The sequence below is a fragment of the Sphaeramia orbicularis genome, chromosome 22 (genome assembly GCF_902148855.1).
Source record: "Sphaeramia orbicularis chromosome 22, fSphaOr1.1, whole genome shotgun sequence".
Classification (NCBI taxonomy): Eukaryota; Metazoa; Chordata; class Actinopteri; order Kurtiformes; family Apogonidae; genus Sphaeramia; species Sphaeramia orbicularis.
Window position 1 is genome coordinate 21,110,580 of NC_043978.1, and position 21,989 is coordinate 21,132,568.

The 21,989-nt window shown below is 36.5% G+C and overlaps 1 protein-coding gene across 1 annotated transcript in view; it reads right to left on the reverse strand.

Annotated features, from left to right (window-relative positions):
- Positions 1 to 21,989, reverse strand: part of ltk (leukocyte receptor tyrosine kinase) — a 137,947-nt gene that overhangs the window by 47,921 nt on the left and 68,037 nt on the right. Inside the window, exons 7-11 of the mRNA XM_030127224.1 lie at positions 11,489 to 11,638; positions 8,547 to 8,647; positions 8,248 to 8,408; positions 7,019 to 7,113; positions 30 to 101 (exon numbers count right to left, since the gene is read on the reverse strand). Of these exons, the coding sequence (XP_029983084.1) occupies positions 30 to 101; positions 7,019 to 7,113; positions 8,248 to 8,408; positions 8,547 to 8,647; positions 11,489 to 11,638 (579 nt within the window). The remainder of the gene's footprint in view (positions 1 to 29; positions 102 to 7,018; positions 7,114 to 8,247; positions 8,409 to 8,546; positions 8,648 to 11,488; positions 11,639 to 21,989) is intronic.

Genomic DNA, 21,989 nt, shown 5'->3' on the forward strand with positions numbered 1-21,989 from the left:
CCAAGGTCACTGCGGGAGGTGCAACGTACCTGACGCTGAAGGCTCTGGAAGTGGACTTAGGAAGTCCTCCAAGTCCACCATAGGCAGAAGAGAGTTGAGATCTGAGAAGAGGTTGAAAGCCAAGACAAAGAAAGGTGGAATCAATGAAGAGAAATTAGTCAGATTTGCCCACATTTCACTGGCGAAACAATTATATTCAGTTGTCTGCCCTCACTCTTGGATCTAAAATTCACTTTGTTCGACAGAATAGGATTGTTTTCACTTTGACCAAAGGACAGTGTGTCCTTTGTCAGACCTTTCCCTGAAATCAATCTGGTGTTACTAACCATACTTAAGCAACACCAACCATGGCCTGGACTTCAGTGCCATAAAATCATGCAATGTGTGAATTTGTAATGGATGTGAATTGAATACATTGATTATGTGAAAACAGTTACATGATATACATTTCTGTTTAGGTTAATGTAAACATACACACCTTAGTGTGTTTTATCTTGTTGATGAAGTAGCAGAGTAAACCCTCTCCTCCAGCCCACTTTTCTTTATTTATTTTATTTGTTCTATATTCGACTAAAAATCTTGGATTAGCATCTTCTATCAAATTTGATGTGTGGATATTGAATTGCATCCTAAAGAGAAGTTTTTTACAACATGCTTTTCCAAATAAACAAAGAATGGGAAAAAAAAAATCATGCAAAGTGTCTCCAGCATGAAAACATTCCAAGCACAGAGGAAAGGGAAGTCATAAATGCTGGAGAAGCGTTCTGACCAAGTTACAGCTCCCTGAAGCTCATCTATGATTCAGATTTAACTCTGATATCAGTGAGAAAATATTCCTGAGGAAACAGGAAACAGGAAGCATTGGTGTACGTTGAACTCTAAAAGACCTAAACAGCCACCAGTGACCAAGAGCATCTTTTATTTCCTCACCCAATAAGAATCGATAAGGAATTGGATCGATAAGCAAAATCGATAATGGAATCGGAATCATTAAATTCTTATCGATTCCCATCCCTAGTGAGGGGTATTCAGTTTGTCTCCAGGACAAACACACACTTATCATACACACCAAACCTTTGAATTGCATAAAAACAAGAACAGACTCATACCTTAAGCCCATCCAAATTTCACATCTGTGTACTCATTGACTCCCATGCAATAAAACTGATGACTGATAGTTTCAATAGAGTAGAAATATCATTGTGAGAGTAAAACCTCAAACTCCAATGGCAGTGAAATGTGGAATGTCTGGCCACATTTCTTGAAAGTATGTTACTGATTTTGTTGTTGGTTTCCCTCCAGTCACAACTAAATGCTTGACTGAAGACCATTATAGCTCTGAGAGACAGCGGTTTGTGTAATATAGTAACAGAGTAAACATATGAATTAACAGTCTGGCTTAGAACAACCAACTTACAGTATACTGTATCCAAACAGCATGTCAGTAACACAGCATTTCACTTTTTTTTTTTTTTTTTTTTTTTTTACTTTTTTGACTCCAAGTGTAACACAAACAAGACACTGGTAGATACAGCCAGTGAAAGCCAGTTTTAAATTGTTTGAGTAGTCTCCATGACCAAAACTCATCTCAGAGGGTTAGTTTTTGTGCAATAACTACTGAACCACTATTACCAAGTAATGAAACATCAACATATGTCACAAGAGCCTTCAGGATTCCTCATGTCAAAATTATGACAAAACACTCATGCAATTATTGCTTTTACAAATCTAATAAGTAATTAAAGTGTTTTTAACTTAATGACAGTAAAAACCTAATGGTCTGTGGTCAAAAAACAATCTAGAAACAATATTCCAATGGCAGATTTTCAAAAGGTCATTTGAAGGATTGTGACATTGAATTTCTGTAGAAAAATACACATACTGGCAAAGCTGTCTCTTATAATTGTGTAATCAAGTCACACAAGTACAATGAAAGCCCCGTTCATACTATTGCGAATATTAAATAAAACAGAACAGATATATAGATACATAGAATATAAAACAGGTATTTTTTTAATCTACATTTAGACCTCATATAAATAAAGTTTTAGAACAATGGAGAGACTGGAAAAGGAATGTGCCCTCCATTTTACTCATGTCTGTAACTGCTTTGTGTAATGACAGGTGTATATATCAGTGTATGACCTGCAGTAGATTGAGGTCTGCACAGATACCTTTGGGAGATGGGCCAAACCAACACTATGGACAAGCCCACATCATGTAAAGAATACAGTGTGACAACCCTCAAATGTAATCTCGACATGATGATTAAAGTGCATAATCAGTAAATTATATATAGGAAAATACCCAATTTTCACAGGAAAAAAAAGCAAAATGGAGAGGATAATATTATGATGAATGGTGATAAATCACTTAAGAAAGGTTAAATAGAGAGAAAAAATAATTTTGGAACTGCCATAAAAGTAGCACTAGGTCTTTATGGGTTAATCTATTAAGTGCATGTCTCTGGATGGTGGAGGAGGCTGGAGTACTGACACAATGAAAAGATGAAAACTCCACTTAGAAAGAGCTATGCCAACTGACAATGGAATCAAACACAAGACCTTTCTGCTGTGAGGTGACAGTGTTAACTATTGCATCTTTGTTTTACTTTAATTTTTAAGCATACACAATATTTGAATCACAGATATATTTTTTTTGTGCAGGCTGAGTTAATGGAAGAGAAGCTAATGATGAAAGGAATCTCAATGACTTGTGGATAATATTGGATTTTACTCATATGGGCAGCCTGTTGGTGAAGTGGCTTGCACTCTGTGTTGAGCTGTGTTGAGTTTACCTGTTCCAGAGGTGGTAAGAAATGAAGTATAAGTACTTTGTCACTGTACTTGAGTAGAATTTTTAGGTGTCTGTACTTTACTTGAGTATTTATTTTTCTGGCAACTTTTTACTTTCACTCCCTACATTTTTGCATAAATATCTGTACTTTACACTCTTTACATTCTCAGAATAGGCTCGTTACTTTTTCAAACTAAACGGATGTGACAGTACGTACAGTACGTCACTTCAGGGGAAAATCAGTGTGGCAGAGAGAGGGAGCACAGGCTGTGACCAGGGTCAGTACCACGGTCCTGCAAAGGGTCAGTACCAGAGTCCAGTATAGGGTCAGTACCAAAGTCCTGCATGGGGTCGGTACCACAGTCCTGCACAGGGTCAGTACCACAGTCCAGTACAGGGTCAGTATCAGAGTCCTGCACAGGTCCACTTTTTCCAACCTTTTCTGCCCGTACCCACAAAGCTGAGTACCACGACCCTACCCATGATTAAAGGCACTGACTACTCAATAAGTCATTTTTAAAGGCTTTATTTTTGGCTAAAACGCACGCCATCAACAAATCTCTAATATGTGCTGCTCAGTGACGTCTGTGGTCGGACGTAAACAGAGGTGAAGCTCACTTCAAAATAAAACAAACCGGCTGTGGATCAACCACGGTCAAATTAGATGATCATCATCATTAAATGTTCTAAAATTATTTTCATCCATGAACCTTCTATTTTTTCACTTCCTTGCCCGCTATCCACCTTAATTTTGCCTAATTTTACCCATGCCCGTGAAAATTCTTATAATTTTTTTTTTTTTTTTTACCCATCCCCGCACATTTTGCAGATTACCTGTTGGTTACCCAACCCGGTGCAGGACTCTGGTTAGTACCATTCACTGTGGAACTAGTAAATAGAAACTTTTATGATTTTGTCTGGTTAAATAAGTATTGTTTCATTCATGGAAAAAAATGCAGTTTTACTTTTTACTTTTGTACTTTATTACAATTCAGAAGTTGTACTTTTTTACTTCTACTTAAGTAAAGGAGTTGAATCAGTACCTCTACTTTTACAAGAGTATTTTTTCACACAAGTAACTGTACCTCTACTTAAGTACAGAGTGTGAGTACTTTTGCCACCTCTAACCTGGTGTCCCCCACCATTAAGAACAGGTAAAGGTTCATTCTCCTGTCGGTGCCCTTGACCACAGTACTGATGAAGATCTGGAGTTGGTCTCTTAGTGATGTTCCTAACACTGCATGAAAAGTGGGGTTTTCGTCAGTTAACGTCCCTGTAAATTGCTGTGGAACTTGAAATTAACGCCTACTGGTGGGAATTTGAAGTCACCACAGAAAATTCTCTCTAACTGCCGGGAATTGCCGTGAATTCCCCCCCTCTGGTTAGAGAGCCTTGGCAATAACCCCTCCCCAGCCCCTTGGGCTATGTGAGGTTTTTGTAGGTAAATGGTCCTGCTGTGAGGTATACAAATGCAAATGGAGTCGTACATGACACAGCAGTTTACAGTGGAGGTGAGACAACAACTCACTGACTTGAACCAGGCAGACACTGGATGAGCCACCAGACTGTGGACAAGAACCAGAAAAAGGCTGGAGCACGATCCAAAAATTGTGGTAAGTATATATTCAATTAATTATTACATGTGTGCTATTTAGGTGGGAATTTTATCTTAGTGTGACTTTCTTAGTTAATTGCACAGTGTATGATAGTGTGGTTTGACTTGTGGAACTGATTAAAGTAATGAATGTGTCACATTGACCTGCTTGAACCTGGAGGGGTTTGTTCCTCAAAGTGACTTAGTCTTGCATTATTTTAGGAAGGTGTGCACCGTCTGCAAAATAGTGAAGGAAACAACAGATGGTATGAACCAGAGCAACGGTAAGATTTTAAAGAGTTTGGATCCATTCTGCTCTATAGAAGTAAATGTATGCCTTTAATGTCTGCTTTTTCTGAACTATTTCTGTTTGGTTTTCAGACTGAGCTCACCCACAGTGAAGCAGTGACTGCTCATTTAATGGCAGCTCCAGCTGCAAGTCCAGGCTTGAATGGAGTAGAAAGTGGAGTCCTGTTGATGAAGGAACTTTAATAGTTTGTTGTGTTTTGTTTCTCTATTGTTCTAATCCTATGCATCTATTTTTTTACTCTTCCTAACTTGTATATTTTAATTCCAGTGGCCTGTAAGACATAAAGAAACAGTCCAATGGAACTACACATACAGCCAACCAGATCTAACAGTCCAGGCAGAAGCCATGAACATTTCAGCCCACAGCAGAGAAGAAAGACGGTAAGATTTATAAGAATCTGTGTTTAATCTGAATCTGACACAAACACCACATTCTACTACTGTTAGCCTCACAGTGCAGCACTGATGGTACTTCTGTCTGGACAGCAGCTGGAGGCAAAAGAGGAGGAACTGGACAACAAGGAGGAGATTTATGGAGAGGGATCACAATGGATATGACGTCTGATGAAGAAGATGGCACTGCTGATGGGACATCTGGGTGGACTGTAAGGCCTCCATCCTTCCAGAGTCTGGAGCTCTCTAACCTTTGAGCTGCACTCTAACACACACTACAGCAGAACCAACACATGTTCTACCACCACAGACACTACAGCAGAACCAACACATGTTCTACCACCACAGACACTACAGCAGAACCAACGCATGTTCTACCACCACAGACACTACAGCAGAACCAACACATGTTCTACCACCACAGACACTACAGCAGAACCAACACATGTTCTACCACCACAGAAGACTGGACTGGACCACCCTCAGAGAAGATGGCACCAACACTTGTCTGATGTGATGTTTTTAGGTCAAAGATCAAACTTATTTCATACGTTGTATAAATTACTTTCATAAGTTACAATAAGTTGATAATAGATAAATCAGTTAAAATCTGTTAAAATGCAATTGGCTTAAGAATTGATAGGAGTGAGATGTCTTCTCCTTAAGGATCTTTGTGTTCGCTTTGCGCTAAGGTTGTCTACAGAGTGGGCGCTTTTTTGCTAGAGATGATCTTTGACGTATATTTGCCATTCGCTATTTTCTCTGCAGTTAAAGTTCAGAAAAACTCATGTTCGCTAAGTGTGTTCTACTACTGTGTGCCTAGGAAAATGTTCTTCTTTGTAAGTGTATATATCCGAAAACAACATTAGGTTCTAGATGTTGGTTGATTGAAACGGTTCTGTGAACGTGTAATGAAGCTAACGTTTATGATATTCAAGCTAGTGATGTGAGTGCATTACGTGTGTAGAGTAATTAATAATAACTGTAATAATAACTGTCTGTTAGTAATTTAAGTTGGATGTATTTTATATGTTGCAGTTACAAAAACGTTAATGAAAACGTCAAGTAAAGGAGAAGCTCCAGCTCAGAACAGAAAGCCTTGTTTGGACTCTACTGTGTTGTTGTTTGTGGCTGGAGCTGCACAGTCACATGTTGTGAGGACAGCACATCTGACTGAACTGACTGTGGACATTCTAAGTGTGTTTAATTTGAAAGTGTTGGCACTGTTTTCTTAAATATGTAAGTGTGCTTTTTGCATTCTACATTTTATTAAAGCTTGTCTTTATTTTTTAACATGATCTTGGCAGTCGTGTTCTTTCTTAATTGATATTGGTGGTGATGTTTTCAGTATGTGAATTATTACCCTGCAACAATAAATAAATATGTAAATAAATATCTGAATAATAAACATAATAATAACAATAATAATAATATTTTTAATGGATGGGGCATATTATAATGCTGCACAGATGACCAATCACATGTGAGCTGTCCTTTGTGGTAACATCCAATGGGATGCTATAAAAAGAAAAAAAACATCCAATGTGTGTCTCTGTGGTCGGACATGGCAGGCACCAGTGACATTCAAATGTAAATGAGGGTCGTTCATACCTCTGCGAGCTGTTAACCCCCGCACCCGCTCGCCCCCACACCCGCCCCGCTCCTCCTCCCCCGTTGGCTCCGTTTGCGGCAGTTTCCGGCACAGCTGAACTTTTCTGTAAACTCACGATAATTACCGGGAATCTTTGAAGTTGGCGGGCGTTTACGGGGTCGATAATCTAGTTTTTCATGCAGTGTAATGTGTATTTAATGTTTTTCTAATGCTAATTTTAATGCTAATGCTATTGGGATAATAAAGTCAGATAACCTTAACCTTGCAAATACAATTTATGTTGAACCTCAGTGATGGGTTTATGTTCTCCTTACCTGTGTCAAAGCAGGCTGCACCAATGGCAATGTGATCTAGAGCGATATCAGCACTGGAGCCTGGTCCCCACACAGCTGTCACCTTAACTCGAAACCTGAAAGAGGGAACAGGTTTTATTGTTAGAATTACTGCTTTACTCTTTAGTGTGTATCGCATCAGTCTCAACCCACAAAGACCCAGTGCTACTTTTATGGCAGTTCCCAAATGATTTTTTTTCTCTATATTTAACCTTTCTTAAGTGGTTTATTGCCATTGATTGTAATATTATGCTCCTTATTTAGCATTTTTTCAGTGTAAATCATGTATCTTCCTACATTTAATTCACTGATCATGAGGACGTTCATAAAAGTTCAGAACAAAGTTGAGGGGTATTACGTCAGAAATAGAGAAAACTCTAGAAAAAGTGATTTTTTCAGTTAAGATATCAATAATTGAACATAAAAACAAAAGTGTCCATCCACTATTATTTGTCAAACTCCATGGGTTCTGCTGGTGAATCAATGTTGTAGAAGATGACGGTGTTTCCATGTTCACTACAGAACCTCTGAACATCCAAAAGGGTCATATCTGATGACCATGAAAAGATGAACTGCATTTTACACCAATTATTTACATGTATTAATAGGATCAGGGGATCAACAGGTATTAAACAGTTGAGATCAGTAGATGCTTTTGGTCACTGGTGTATATTTGGGTCTTTATGGGTTAATTGGTGAATCTAAGTCAACCGTAGGTGACTGTGAGACTGAATAGTTGCATTTTACACCAATTATTTACACGTGAAAAATGACAAAAATCCTCACTTGGTTGGAAAACTTAGACACTGTAAATAGTCTTTAGCACTGGAGCCAGGGTCAACACCCTGAAGAAGGCTCATGCCGACATGCATTGGTTTGTTTTCAACTCCAGCCCCAAAGAATTAATCCATAGGCCCTCATGAAATAAAGGCTTTTTACAATTTCTAAGTTTTCCAACCAAGTGAGTGCCTGGATTTTTGTCTTTTTTCTGTTGCTTATGCCCTCTCCATGAGCACCTCTGGTTTGTCTAATACCATTAGCTCCCTGTGAAATTGTGTTTTTGTCTTTTTGAATTATTCACATGTATTGATAGGATTAATGGCTCAACAGATATTAAACAGTTTAGATCAGTGGATGGTTTTTGGTGGACAGTGGCTGTTTGGGTCTTTATGGGTTAAACCTATTTATTTCTTTATTTTCCTCCTTCGTACCCATGATAAATGCCTGTAAGTTGCAGGGCGACATCGTCCCAGTTGTCTGACCACTGTCCATTTCTCTCCCAGACCAGTGGAGTGGCGGCCGTCCCATTCTCCTCTATAGCCACCATCAATGTGCCGTTAAAGTCTCCATACAGGTACAGAGAGAAATGCAACTGCACAAACAGGGAGAGTCAGCAAAGGGTTTGTATTATAAAAGGCACGTGGGATATTTAATACAATTTGAGCTGTAATAAAATAATGAAACATAATGATATGATCTAAATGATTAAATTAAAGTGTTATTGACTGACCTGGCAGTCGGTGGTGGAGACTGGAGGAGGGAAAGAAACGCTGTGGACGGACGCCTCTGTAAGGGAACTGCTTGGTCTTACCTGCAGAAACAGGAAGTGCCCTGGGGGAGCATGATAAATGTAATGCAGTGAATACAAAAAGAATCACAACAACAGGGTGAAATATCCCATATGGTGTAAAACAGGAAAGTGGTACATGATACTGATGTTAGCTTAGTTTCACTGACTTAGTCTAGCTTTTCTAAAACTTACAGTTGGGACACAAATGGGTGCAAATGTCTAAAAGTACAGTGATAAAAGATGTTTATTCAATAGTTCATTGCATTTCAGTAAGAGAATATGCACTGTCCAGACAAAAAAGACACATGCACAACATTATGTTGGACCAGATTTAGCTTTGATTACAGTTCCAAAAAGTTGGAAACACAATGCTAGCAGCAAAATATACATGTTCTCATTTTAAGCATCTGATCTGTTTTCTATGTTCTATTATGAATAAAATATAGATTTTGACTAACTGACTATAGCAGTGGTTCCCAACATTTTTTGTCTTGTGACCCCATTTTAAGATCACAAATTTCTGGAGACCCCAGACTTTCAAAACGGAGACATTTGTTTTGCTAAAATTCAATGGTTTTTGATCATATAATAGTTTACTAAACTATGTTACAAATAAGCGTTAATTTTAGACGACATTTAGTCTATATACGGTACATTATTATGGATGGAGGTAGAAAAGCCAGGTGTAGATTACTGCACAAAGTGAGAATTTTATTTTCCTTGGTCAGGATATGTACAGTCAGTCCAGCTTGGATTTACAAGGCTGACAATTAATACTGAACAAAAAAGAACTCAAACTATGAATTATGAAAGAGCTGCAGCATCTGAAACTGACCACAATGAACATTTGAGAGATAAACAGTACCACGGTGCTTCAGTTTCAGCTTCACCGTTTTTCATGTCTTTTATGTATGGGGATTGTCTCTGTCAACTCACCATATATTTTTCATTAAGTATTTTTAATTTTTTTTTTTTTTTTTTTTGTCAATTACTAGAAATTTCAGGTGACCCCATTTGACCTCCAGGCGACCCCACATGGAGTCCCGACCCCAAGGTTGAAAAACACTGGACTATAGATTCTATACATTGGAGCCCCATTTGTTAACGTGTGTTACCAGCTGTGTAACATTCATAGAATCAGTAAAAATGTCGTGATTACGGTCATGTATAATGTTTTTTCTGTAATTTTGCATTGTTGCATTTCTCTTTTGAGGAGCTGAAAGAGTTCAGTAAGACCAGTCCAAGTTCACTGACAAAAACTGCACCTTGAATGAGTTAACACTGTATTTCTATTCTGTGTTTACAAGATAGATGAACAACAGGCCAAACAGCTAAAGGCGCCACTTCAACACATTACTGATAAATTGTAGCAAAGTCTGGTGGAAAAACACTGAATGGTTTTCCACTCATGCTCTGGAAACAAAATGATGACGGACAGATGAGCAGACAGATATGGGTGTAGACAGCTGAATATCTGCCAAAATGCTATTTACCTGACAAAGACTGGTCTGTTTTAAATACTTTAATGTGAGATGGTTAATAACATAAGGCCATTATATAATTATATAATCCTTTTATAGTATATATAATTATATAATATAACAATAGAATATTTAAAAATTTAATTATAATGTAATGCCCTCATGACCTAGACCTGGATAAGGGTAAGAAGATGGACAGATGAATAATATAATTCCATTCAGAGCTTTGTTGGAACTAATATGTTCTGCAACTGCATTGAAAAATCCATAAGAACGCCTCAGAATCATGTGATGAAACCTCACATGGAAACGATCTAAAAAGACATTCCTATCATTAGCTCAGTCTGTAAAGAACAACAAATAAAGAGCCTTAGAAACCAAGAAATGTGACATTTATCAAGGAAATATGATGATATGTTAATGCTTTAAGTCCCAAAGTCGCAATATTGTGACATAACTGAATGAAACAGACAGCTTTTGGAGATCTTGATATCAAAATTAAATATAAAAAGAAAAATAACTCCAGTGCCTAAAGTGTTGACTAATGAGAAGGTATGAGAAATATACACAAGCAGAAATGAGAATCACAGTTCAGTTCCGTCAAATAAGTTTTAATAAATGCTTTTAAAGGGCTCATATTTTGCTAAACCCACTTTTATTAGTCTTTCGTTTATTTATTTGTGTATTTGGACCATAATAGTTAAAAAAAGTTTGAATTTGAACCCTCCAGGTGCTGCAAAGCTATCTTTATATTAATTCTGGCAAATATCGAGTGGATTTCTGCAACCCATTTTATTTCCTTCTTAATTAGTTACATCACAACATTTGCACATATAAGGTCAAGACTTCCGACAAACATTTGTTCAAGTACGACATAATTGTTTGTCAACAGCAGCAGTTGTAGTCCATACTGAAAATATGTCCAAAGTTCGAGCCGATAACCTAAAATGTTCAGTTGTTGGTTGAATGGGACAGAGCAGCACAGCCAACAACCTGGAGGGGGCAGGGCCTGAAGTGGCTCATTTGCAGTTAAAAGGCCAGCGCTCAAAACAACGTTTCCTGTCATTACTCAGAAATATTGTTGTCTGTGGAGTTGTAGACCACAGGGAAATGTTTTAAAATGCATAATTCTATTTTAAAAAAGCTACACAGCAAATTTGTGGAGTAAAATAATCTGGAGTTAGGTAAAAAAGAGTGAAAGAGTTAAATTTCTGGAGTTCATTCTGTAAGTTTAACTCCAGCTTGTGTACTTGATGGTGTTACTTTAACCCTGCTCTAGAGTGTATTCCATGGTCTCACATGTACACTTTTAACTCCCATGGAGTTTATTCCAAAGACCAGAATTTGCTGTGTAAATATCCCTCCTTTAATACATGTTGCACACACATGCACTCTGCTAACCTGGCGTGCCCCTTAGAGTGACACCTTGTATGTCATCTTTGTCCAGAAGCTCGTCTCCGGTGACCCTCCTCCAAGCTGAACGCCGGTTGGACACTGACCAGCCACATGCGTCCCTTTCAAAGGAGCAGTAAGAGCCAAATGGAAGAGCACCTGAGGGAAGATGGAGATTATTAACAGGTTGCAGAGAAACAGATATCCCAGACGATAAAAAGTACAGCCTCATTTCCCAGTCCAAGATAAAGATACAGAATTATTGATTATATACACAGTGTGGTGTGATTCAGAGGTTAATCACATTGAAGCGTTAGTCTGCGTGCTACATTCTCATCAAGCTCTTCCTGGTCCATACTTCATTCTCTCACACTTCATGCTCATTGCATCTGCAGGTTGAAATACCTCAACCCCTTCCAGCTTTAACCCTTTATATGGCACTCATTGAAATACTCTCAAATTCAAATTTTCAACCATAGAGTGTTATTGGAGGGCATTACAAGCAGGGGTGTGTATTGGCAAGAATTTGGCGATATGATACAAATCACAATACTAGGATCACAATACGATATATCACAGTATATCACAATACTATTAATAAGGTGATATTGTTGGTTTTGTTTATTTTTTTTTAAAGATTATTTCCTGGAAAAACTTATAGTGCAGCATTTGGATAAATAAAGTTTTAACATGTGGCTTTACCAGAACAAAAATCACACAAATAAATAAATCATGTTTTGCAGACATTACAGTTTAAGATCCTGCTTGAGTGTTCATATTCTATTGCGAAAAGAATGCACAGTGTTCAGTCCCTAAATCATCCAACATCAGATCATTATTTTTGTGCATTTCCAATAAAAAAAAAAAATAGCCTCTTTCAGACAGCAAATAGTGCTTTTAGGATGCTTGAAATAACCGTTATCAGTTTCAAAAAACTACATGTATGGCCTGCAACATCACAATACTACCGTTGTAGTATACAAATAACAGAGCAAAATACCAATGTGAGTATATAAATAAAAAAGCATGATTAACAAAAAACAAAAATGAATCTCCCCCATGTCTGCATTTGAGTAAATACTTAAAAATATCGATACAGTTCTTTTTAATATTGATACAGTATCATGAAGTGAAATATCACGATATATTGCAGAACCGATATTTTCTTACACCCCTGATTACAAGACTTTATTATGAAGAAAATCAAGGTCAAGGAAGTTACCATATTTGGTTCTTTACCTGTAAGCCCCCCCCCCCCAAAAAAAAAAAATTAAAAAATACAAGAAGTAAATATAAAAAATACAAGAAAAACACATGTAAGGTAAAAGGAACATCACTTTTTTTTTTTTTTTTTTTTTTTTTAGAACATTAGAACAACCTAAGTGCTGATCCAGACACCTGTCCACATCCACATTATCCCTTTGAACATCATTTCTTACATTAGTACCATTACTTCATGCTACCTAACTAAGCAGGTACACTCACTGTTCATGCAGAGGTGGACCTTACAGACCCTGTAAACCACATTGGACCTGAGATTGTTGACTCACTGTCCTCACAGGAACTGTTGCTGTCACTGTTTTGTAATGTATGTAGAAATTACCAAAAAATAGTCACTTGCCCAATAAAAAAAAGTGAGAACTACTTTTTCCACTGTATGCAGACCATATGTGTAGACTGGAGAAATAGGGAAAAGGGGAAAAGGGCCATGTCTTAAAACATACAGACTGGGAAACAAATACTTAATACTTATTACTTATATATTTTTTGAAACAGTTCTTAAATTATCTGACTTTCTGTTTTTGGAATATTAAAAAGTTGTTCAGAAGTTTAACTTTAGTTCTTTCTGAGAAAATTGGACTGTTGCTATAAATTTCAATACACCTTATTTCTTTATTAAATCATTATCATTCTCTGTTAAAGCAAAACAAAACTGGAACTCACTTCCCATCCACATTAAAAATATACATATATATTCCACTTTTACAGCCAAATTAACCCTTTCATGCATGAATTATGAGAACGTTAGTCGAGATTTTTTTCCTGAGTGTTTTTATTCCTCTTTAGGCATGAAAAAACAATGCAATTGAAATGTTTTTCAATCAACAAAAATGTCCACTCAGCTGGACACCATGCCTTTAATTTTTGAAGGTAAGAAACCATCATCAGAAAGTGATATATAGTACAAAAACTATGAATTAAAAACATTTTTAATGCAGCTAATCTGATGTTTTCTTACATTTTAACATACTCTAATACTAGTTATGGAGATAATACGCACAAAAAAATAACTGTTTGGTTAAGAAAACTGTTAATTACAGTCTAATAAAAGTTAGCAAATATTTACACTAAAACATATTACTGCAGATCAGGTTTATTAAGAACAGCAAAATTACAGTAATGGTATGAATGTCAGTGTATGGGATGGTGCATAAGTGTCCTCTGTGTTGGCTGATATGGAACTAAAACAACAAAACCCATGATTATACAAGAGAACAGCTGTAGAATAGTCGTCCACTGTAGTGACCAGTATGCATGAAAGGGTTTGGAGACAACAACACCTGTACACATTAACCTATGGCTCTGTGTTATCTGTGTCATAATCATGGATGCTGTCTGTCCATATGTGATGTCTGTTTACATCCGTCTGTGATTCTGTGCGGATATATTGTATGTAATTATATAGTATGTGCTGCTTTTGTATGTTTGGATTATATGTGCTGTCTTTGTACGATTGTACTGATGCTTCACTGTTCTCTTTAATCTTTTTTATCTTTATTGATTTATCTTGTCTCTTATCTGTCTTAACTCTCTCTTTTAATTAATGTGCTGTAATATATTGTTTTTATTGGGTGCCTAGTGTCATCATGCCGGGGCCATGTTGGCTAAAGCTGCCCCTTTTTACTGTTTTTGATACAGTTCATTAATTGGGATTGTCCACGATACAGTAAACTAATAAACTAAACTAAACTAAAATACAGTTTGTCGTCTTTTCATGGTCATCAGATATGATCCATTTGGATGTGAACGTGGAAACACTGTCATCTTCAACAACACTGATTCACCAGTAAAACCCATGGAGTTGGATCAATGACAGTGGATGGAGACACTTGGTTTAAGTCCAGTGAATGATAGATTTTCTGAAAAAGGTCACTTTTTCTTCAGTTTTCTTTGTTTCTCTGTTGAATTTAATCCGAGCTTTGATGAACATCTACATGATCAGTACATTAACTATAGGAAAATATCGGATTTTCACTGAAAAAACAAAACAAAATGCAAAATACAGAGGGTAGTATTACAATAAATGGTGATAAATCACTTAAGAAAAGTTAAATATTTTAGAAATGCCACAAAAATAGTACTGCATCCTTATGGGTTAAAGTGACTGAAAAAATAAATGAGTTACTTGTGGCTCACTTACTCCTTGTTTGGTCATTTTTTTATGGTATTAATATTATTTTAGTTTGGGCTAATGTCATGTGTAAGTAAAGGTTTATAAGCCATCCACGTTAACACAGTCTAGTTATATTTAATTTTAGTCACTTGAAACTTCTATAAAACACTACATCAGTTTACTTGCTTTAGATTTTGATACAGTTCATTAATTGGGATTGTCCACGATACAATAAACTAATAAACTAAACTAAAACAGATTTTGGAAAAGCATGGATTAAGCATGTGTTCCACTCCATTTCAGATAAAATGACATTGGTATATTACTAAAACTCTGTCTCTTTAATGTCACAAACAGAGCTGTGCATTTCATGACCACTCAAACTGGAAACGTTACTTGACATGTCATTGAAGAAATTACAGGCCTCCCACTTGGCTTTCCACCCCTGAGGGATCCACAAGTCATAGAGTCTGAATAGCTCTGACCACATCGATTTCATTAGTGGCTAAAGTGAAGGTTTCTGAATCACAGTGTGGATTTGTTTAGATTGATGTTTTCAAAGGAAGAGAAGAAGCCTGTTACATGTGAGACTGTGACATGAGAAGAGAAGAAATGAAAGGTATTGATCGACTCTTTCAGTGCATTGTATCAGTTGTCTTACATGAATGATTTTTAGCTTCAAAAGCAGGGGATCAGAACAAAAAACTGGCTACAATTTCCACCAGATAAGGTTGTGTTTCAAAAGCAACAACTTATTGCTTTTGTAGCTGATTATAATTTGTAACATCCTTAAATATGAATGGAGACAATCACAGTGATTTATTTGCAACAGCTGCACCTCTGGTATTTACTGAAACTGCAAAGCTAATCCCAGAGCGGTGCTGTTGTTTAAAGGAGTTGATGTCACTTCTGAAAAAGACAGAAAACACAGACTGTCAGACAAGATTTACCCGTGAGAATACTGAGGAAAACACACAATGCATAGAATAATGTTCTAAAAAGGGATGTTTATAAGTCACAAAAGTGAGCACAGTTGACTTATTTGACAGTTGACTCTTTTTTTTTTTTTAGAGCGAAGAAGGAGGAGATTAATGTTTTTCTTCATAGAGATGCAGTACTAATGTTTATGACACCTGAAAATGTGTTTAACCCATAAAGACCCAAACATCTACTGGCAACCAAAACCATCTACTGATGTAAAATGTTTAATACCTGTTGATCCATTAACCCACTCTCATTTCTTTGTGCCTTAACCATCTAAAATAAGCTTCTTTTGATCTTGTTATTTTTTTTTCTTGTTGACCGGCAAACTGGCCACATTATGCTGTTTGTTTTGCTTTGTTCTTTTCAATCTAATGATCTTCCAGAGGTTGGGTTTTAACTCTTAACATACAGTTTTTAGTATTTTCGAAGTTTGCCTCTTACTATGGACGATTACACAGTCTGCACTTATGACAGATTCCACATTTTTAGGTTCTGTTTGAATCCAAGTGCTACTAAACTAATCAAAGATCTAAACCTCCTCCACCGACCAAAACCATCTACTGATGTAAACTGTTTAATACCTTTTGATCCACTAATCCTATCAATACATGTCGGCTAAAATTTGCTTGGAGGTCTTATTTATGTCTTTGTGTATAAGAAATCAATATAAGTGAATCCCCAAAGGAACTTTGTGTTGGTAAATGCAAGTTATGCAAATTTACAGGATTTCAGTTCTGTTGCAACATGTTGATGGTCATATGAATTATGTTTTCAGGTCAAAAATGTCCAAGTTCATCACAATTAATGCTATACTTTCATGTCACAAGTTATAATTTAATTGAATTTACCTGAAAAACAAATATTCTGTTCTTTTAGATTCCCCAGTTTTTCTTACAAGATTCTATACTACATATCACGTTTTATTTTTACAGGTTGCAGTATGGAGTATGGTGCTGATCCATCCTGTTTATGTTACGCCAATACATACATTAAGAATGTCACAAGTCACTTTTTAAATCAACAGCTTTCTAATAATAAGCATTTTTATAAAGAAATAACAATTCTATATTGTTATTTACTCTTTAGTATGATGATAAACTATACATTAAATAATTCTGATCCTAGTTTTTGCACAGGGATCATTAGTGTAAACGGTGACATGGCTGCTGAGCATCAGTATGATGGGATCCGTAACAGCCATGTCACATCCGTCCACTGCCACATTTTGTGTTTTGGTGTCAGCTGTTATTGTTTTAGATCCACAATACTAACATTTATGAATAAGAGGAGAATTAGCTATAGTAAGTATATAAGTTTATTACTAATAAAGTACTGGTACTGACCAGATCATCATGGGTAATGTCATGTCCGTCCACCAGCAAAAGTTTTCACATACACGTGCTATTCCAAATCCAATATTTCTGAAAATATAGCTTCCAATGTCAAATAATATCAGTAGTCTGTGCACAAATGGATTAACATTATTTCAACATAGCTCTATGCATTTCTTACAACTTTTTTTTTTTTTTGACAAAAACAGCCACTCATTTGACCCCCTAAATAAATTTTAGCTGATGTAGATAATTGGTGTTATCTGTGTCATGATCATGGATGCTGTCTGTCCATATGTGATGTCTGTTTGCATCCCTGTCTGTGATTCTGTGCTGATGTATTATGTGTGATTATATTGTATGTGCTGCTCTTGTACGTTTGGATAATATGTGCTGTCTCTGTATGATTGGACTGATGCTTCACTGTTCTCTTTTATCTTTTTTATCTTGTCTTTTATCTGTCTTAACTCTCTCTTTTTAATTAATGTGCTGTAATATATTGTTTTTTTTAGGGTGCCTATTGTCATCAGGCCGGGGTCATATTGGCTAAAGCTGCCCCTTTTTACTGTTTTTGATACAGTTCATTAATTGGGATTGTCCACAATACAGTAAACTAATAAACTAAACTAAAATACAGTTTGTCGTCTTTCATGGTCATCAGATATGACCCATTTGGATGTGAACGTGGAAACACCGTCATTTTCAATAACACTGATTCACCAGTAAAACCCATGGAGTTGGATCAATGACAGTGGATGGAGATGCAATTAATGATAGATTTTGTGAAAAAGGTCACTTTTTCTTCAGTTTTCTTTGTTTCTCTGTTGAATTTAATCTGAGCTTTTATGAACATGTACATGATCAATACATTAAATATAGGAAAATATTGGATTTTCACTGAAAAAAACAAAACAAAATGCAAAATACAGAGGATAGTATTATAATAAATGGTGATAAATCACTTAAGAAAAGTTAAATATTTCAGAAATGCCACAAAAGTAGCACTGTGTCATTATGGGTTAAAGTGATTGAAAAAATAAATCGGTTACTTGTGGCTCGCTTACTCTTTGTTTGGTCACATTTTTTTTTTTATTATATTAATATTATTTTAGTTTGGGTTGATGTCATGTGGAAGTAAAAGTTTATAGGTCATCCACATTAACACAGTCTAGTTATATTTCATTGTAGTCATTTGAAACTGATATAAAACACTACATCAGTTCACTTGCTTTAGGGTTGCATTTATTCACAGTTTTGAAAAACACTGTTTCAAGATGTGTGCATATTCAGCGTACATTGTTTTGTCACATTTGCTAAACTGAGTCGTATTAATCACATTTTCATCGTCTTGAGTTTCCTGGCTGTCCTTTCCTTCATTTGGTGAAATTATGACACAGAGGATGGAGACTGACTGATCCACCAGCTCTGGATACATGGGAGGATTTGGGAATACTTCATATTTATTTGTCGAGTATTGCATCCTCCCCATTGAACTTTATTGGTTTGATCAGTTAGAGTATGTTCCCCTTTTGTCTCATTCGGTCCCATCTGTTGTTTGAGTCAATAGCTGCTTTGTTAACCCCCACAGACCTAAACAACTAACAACGAACTAAAGCGTCTACTGATTTGAAATGCTGAATAACTTCTGAACCACTAATCTTAACAATACATGGAAATAATTCAAGTAAAATGCAACACTGATTCACCAGTTACTCCCATGCATATTGACAAGTGACAGAGGTTGTAGAAACGTATTTTTACACAGTGTTAATGATGTATTTTGCAGAAAAAGTCTCAATAACCCCTGAATTTAATCTGAGATTTTATGAACATCGACATGGTTATGGAGAGAAATTTGTTTCTTTATTCATCAATCAAAAAGAATGGATTTGCAATTAAAAAGAATAGATTTGCACCCAAAAAAGAGATTTGAGAGCAAAAGACAGTAAGTGGCAATCAAAAAAAAAAGATAATTTTGCTTGTAAATCAGTCCTCTTTGCTTGTGAGTTAAAAACATTTGCTTGAGACTTCAAAAATTTTGGTTGAAAATCACTCCTCTTTGTTTGCAGAAGTTTTGCTTGCGAATTTAACTGCACTTAATGGGCGTGGCCTACGCCGATGGATGAGAGAAGAGTTTCTATTGGTGGGTCTGACCTGGCTGCAGCGCCGGCTCCAGCTTCCACCTTAAACCCACTTCTCCATTGTCTTATGTTGCTGGGAGGTCAGTTGATAGTCTGCTGCTCTTTGAAATTTAAATGTGTCCCATAAGTAATGAATTACACTAAATATCGTCGGCTACAGCCTGCACATTCACAGCCTGAGCAGAGTACAGAATGAGTGAGTGAGTTACAGGGAGGGGTTGAGAGACAGCGGGTGTAGGGTGGTTCGACAGGACACCTGGACCACAGCTAGGTGCCAGGTGCCATGGTGCAGAAAGAGAAATAATGACAAAGTGACATAGGAGCCCATAGGATACTCACAAACACAACTGAGAGGCAATCAGGTTAGCAATTCTTCTGAACGATTATCATTTTCCAGCTCGACATTTTCTAGTTTCCCCTACGTCGCGTCCTGACCGGGTCCAAAGTGTGCTGGGACCGGGTCCGAGGTGCGCTGGGACCGGGTCCATGGCGCACTTGGACCGTGTCCGAGGTGAGCTGGGACCGGGTCTGAGGTGCGCCAGGACCGGGTCCGAGCCGGTTTTCTGCGCTATGGTACCTGGCATCGAGCTGTGGTCCAGGTGCTATTCTTTCTAATTGCAAATCCATTCTTTTTGATTGATAAATAAAGAAACAAATTTCTCTCCATACATGGTCAGTAAATTGAATATAAGAAAATTCCTGATGTTCCCTTAAAAATACAAAAGGCAAAGGATAATATTATAATAAAAGGGGCAGCACCACAATATTAGTTCTAGGTCTTTTCTAGGTTAAGTTATACCTTTGATTATAATTTGTAGAACTCTTTTAAGGGCCCGTTAACTCTATAATTTCAATCTTTGTATGAATTAAATATATTTTTGGGGAGATAAATTCATTAATGTTTCAACTTTAATCAGTGTCCTGTGTCTCACTGTTCGGTCCCTGACAATGTCACAACCAGTTGACTTAAATTGTCTTGATTATTCAGCGTCATGACCATCCCTCGCTCCTAAACCAGCCTGTGGTCATTTGACAAATTGAATCACCGGAGACATCATCAGTTTGAGATGAGCTGAGGCAGTCCAGTTCACACCGCTTTAACCTTGACTTGTGACGTTGTAAACAGTTTTGTCTCATTGTGAATCTTTAAACTGAATTAAGATTTTTAATCAGTGTTGGGAGTACCGTGTTACAAAAGTAATGCATTACAGTAACATGTCACTTTTTGCTGTATTCGCAGTAGTGTAAGGCATTACCAATCAATTTTCAGTAATATTTTACTGAAAGGCAGCAGAGGGCATAATAGTCCTGTTGCCTGGCAAACCTGAATAAAACAGCTGACAATAACATGTCACAGTAACATCAAGTGACCCTTCTGGGGTAGGCTATAGGTTGTAGCTCAAATATGCCGAGGTAAAAAAAAAAAAATCTACTTCATTTCCCACCTGCCTGACAAAAAAGAAATCTTCAGACGCTAGTTAGCATGATCCCTGTGATCAGCAATGACAAGGTAAGCTAGCGTTTCTATGACTAGTTTACGGATGTAACGATATGAAAATTTCATATCACAGTTATTGTGACCAAAATTATCATGGTTATCATTATTATCATGGTATTGTTGAAATTGTGCTCAAAATGTTCTAAAAGTACTTATACACACACTGAAATAATTTAACCAAGTTGTATTTAAAAAACAACAAATAAAATAATTGACACAATGTACCTTCTGTTGCAGAAACATTGAAATATTAACCCTTAGTGATCTGAGCCTATTTTGTCTGTTTTTCAGTCCTTTTGATTTTGCCTTTATATACCATATAAACAAATGTTTACTATACCCATGTTTGGGTTCTATTTTTTTCAGCATAACTTCATTTATATCATCTGCCTATTATTTTTTTCACTTTAAACCTACTATAAAAACATAAAAGGACAAAAAACACAAAAAAACATATAAAATCGGATTTGAAAAATGTATATACTTTATTGCATAAATAACACAAAGATGCTTAACAAACCTTTTCAAAGACTTTAAAAGTGAATATTGGTTCCAAATATTAGGTAAAAAAATTAAAATTGTAATAAATTAAAACTATACTCAAATGTTTGACATAAAAGCAGATCTTTACGTATGTGTTTTTTCCCCTAAAAGTGCGGTAGTCAAACACGGTTCTCATGATAACTAGAATTTAAATGATAATACTAACCATCTGCAATTTTACCGCGGTTTATCGTTATACCGGTAATTGTTACATCCCTAGACTAGTTAGAATTCTTTATCAATTGTGCATTTATCTACTGGCATCCTCGGCACCGCATCCCTTGTTTGAACATGTAAAATGTTGAAAAAAATGCAAGCGCTCCTGCTGAGATTCAAACATCATAGACCACAGCATTACTTACTGAGCAATCTGTCCACATGTACACAGAGGCACAGGGGCACAGATTTATTGTGTTATTATCTGGGGGGTGTTGGGTTGGGCTCTACTGCGCATGCGCCATTTATGCCAAGGGTCTGTATGTAACTCAAAAGTAATACAGGAGTCATGTAATGCATTACAATTCTGAGACAGTAATATTGTAAGGTAAGGAATTACTTTTAAATAACAGTGACAAGTAATCTGTAATGGATTACAGTTTGGAAGTAACTTCCACAACAC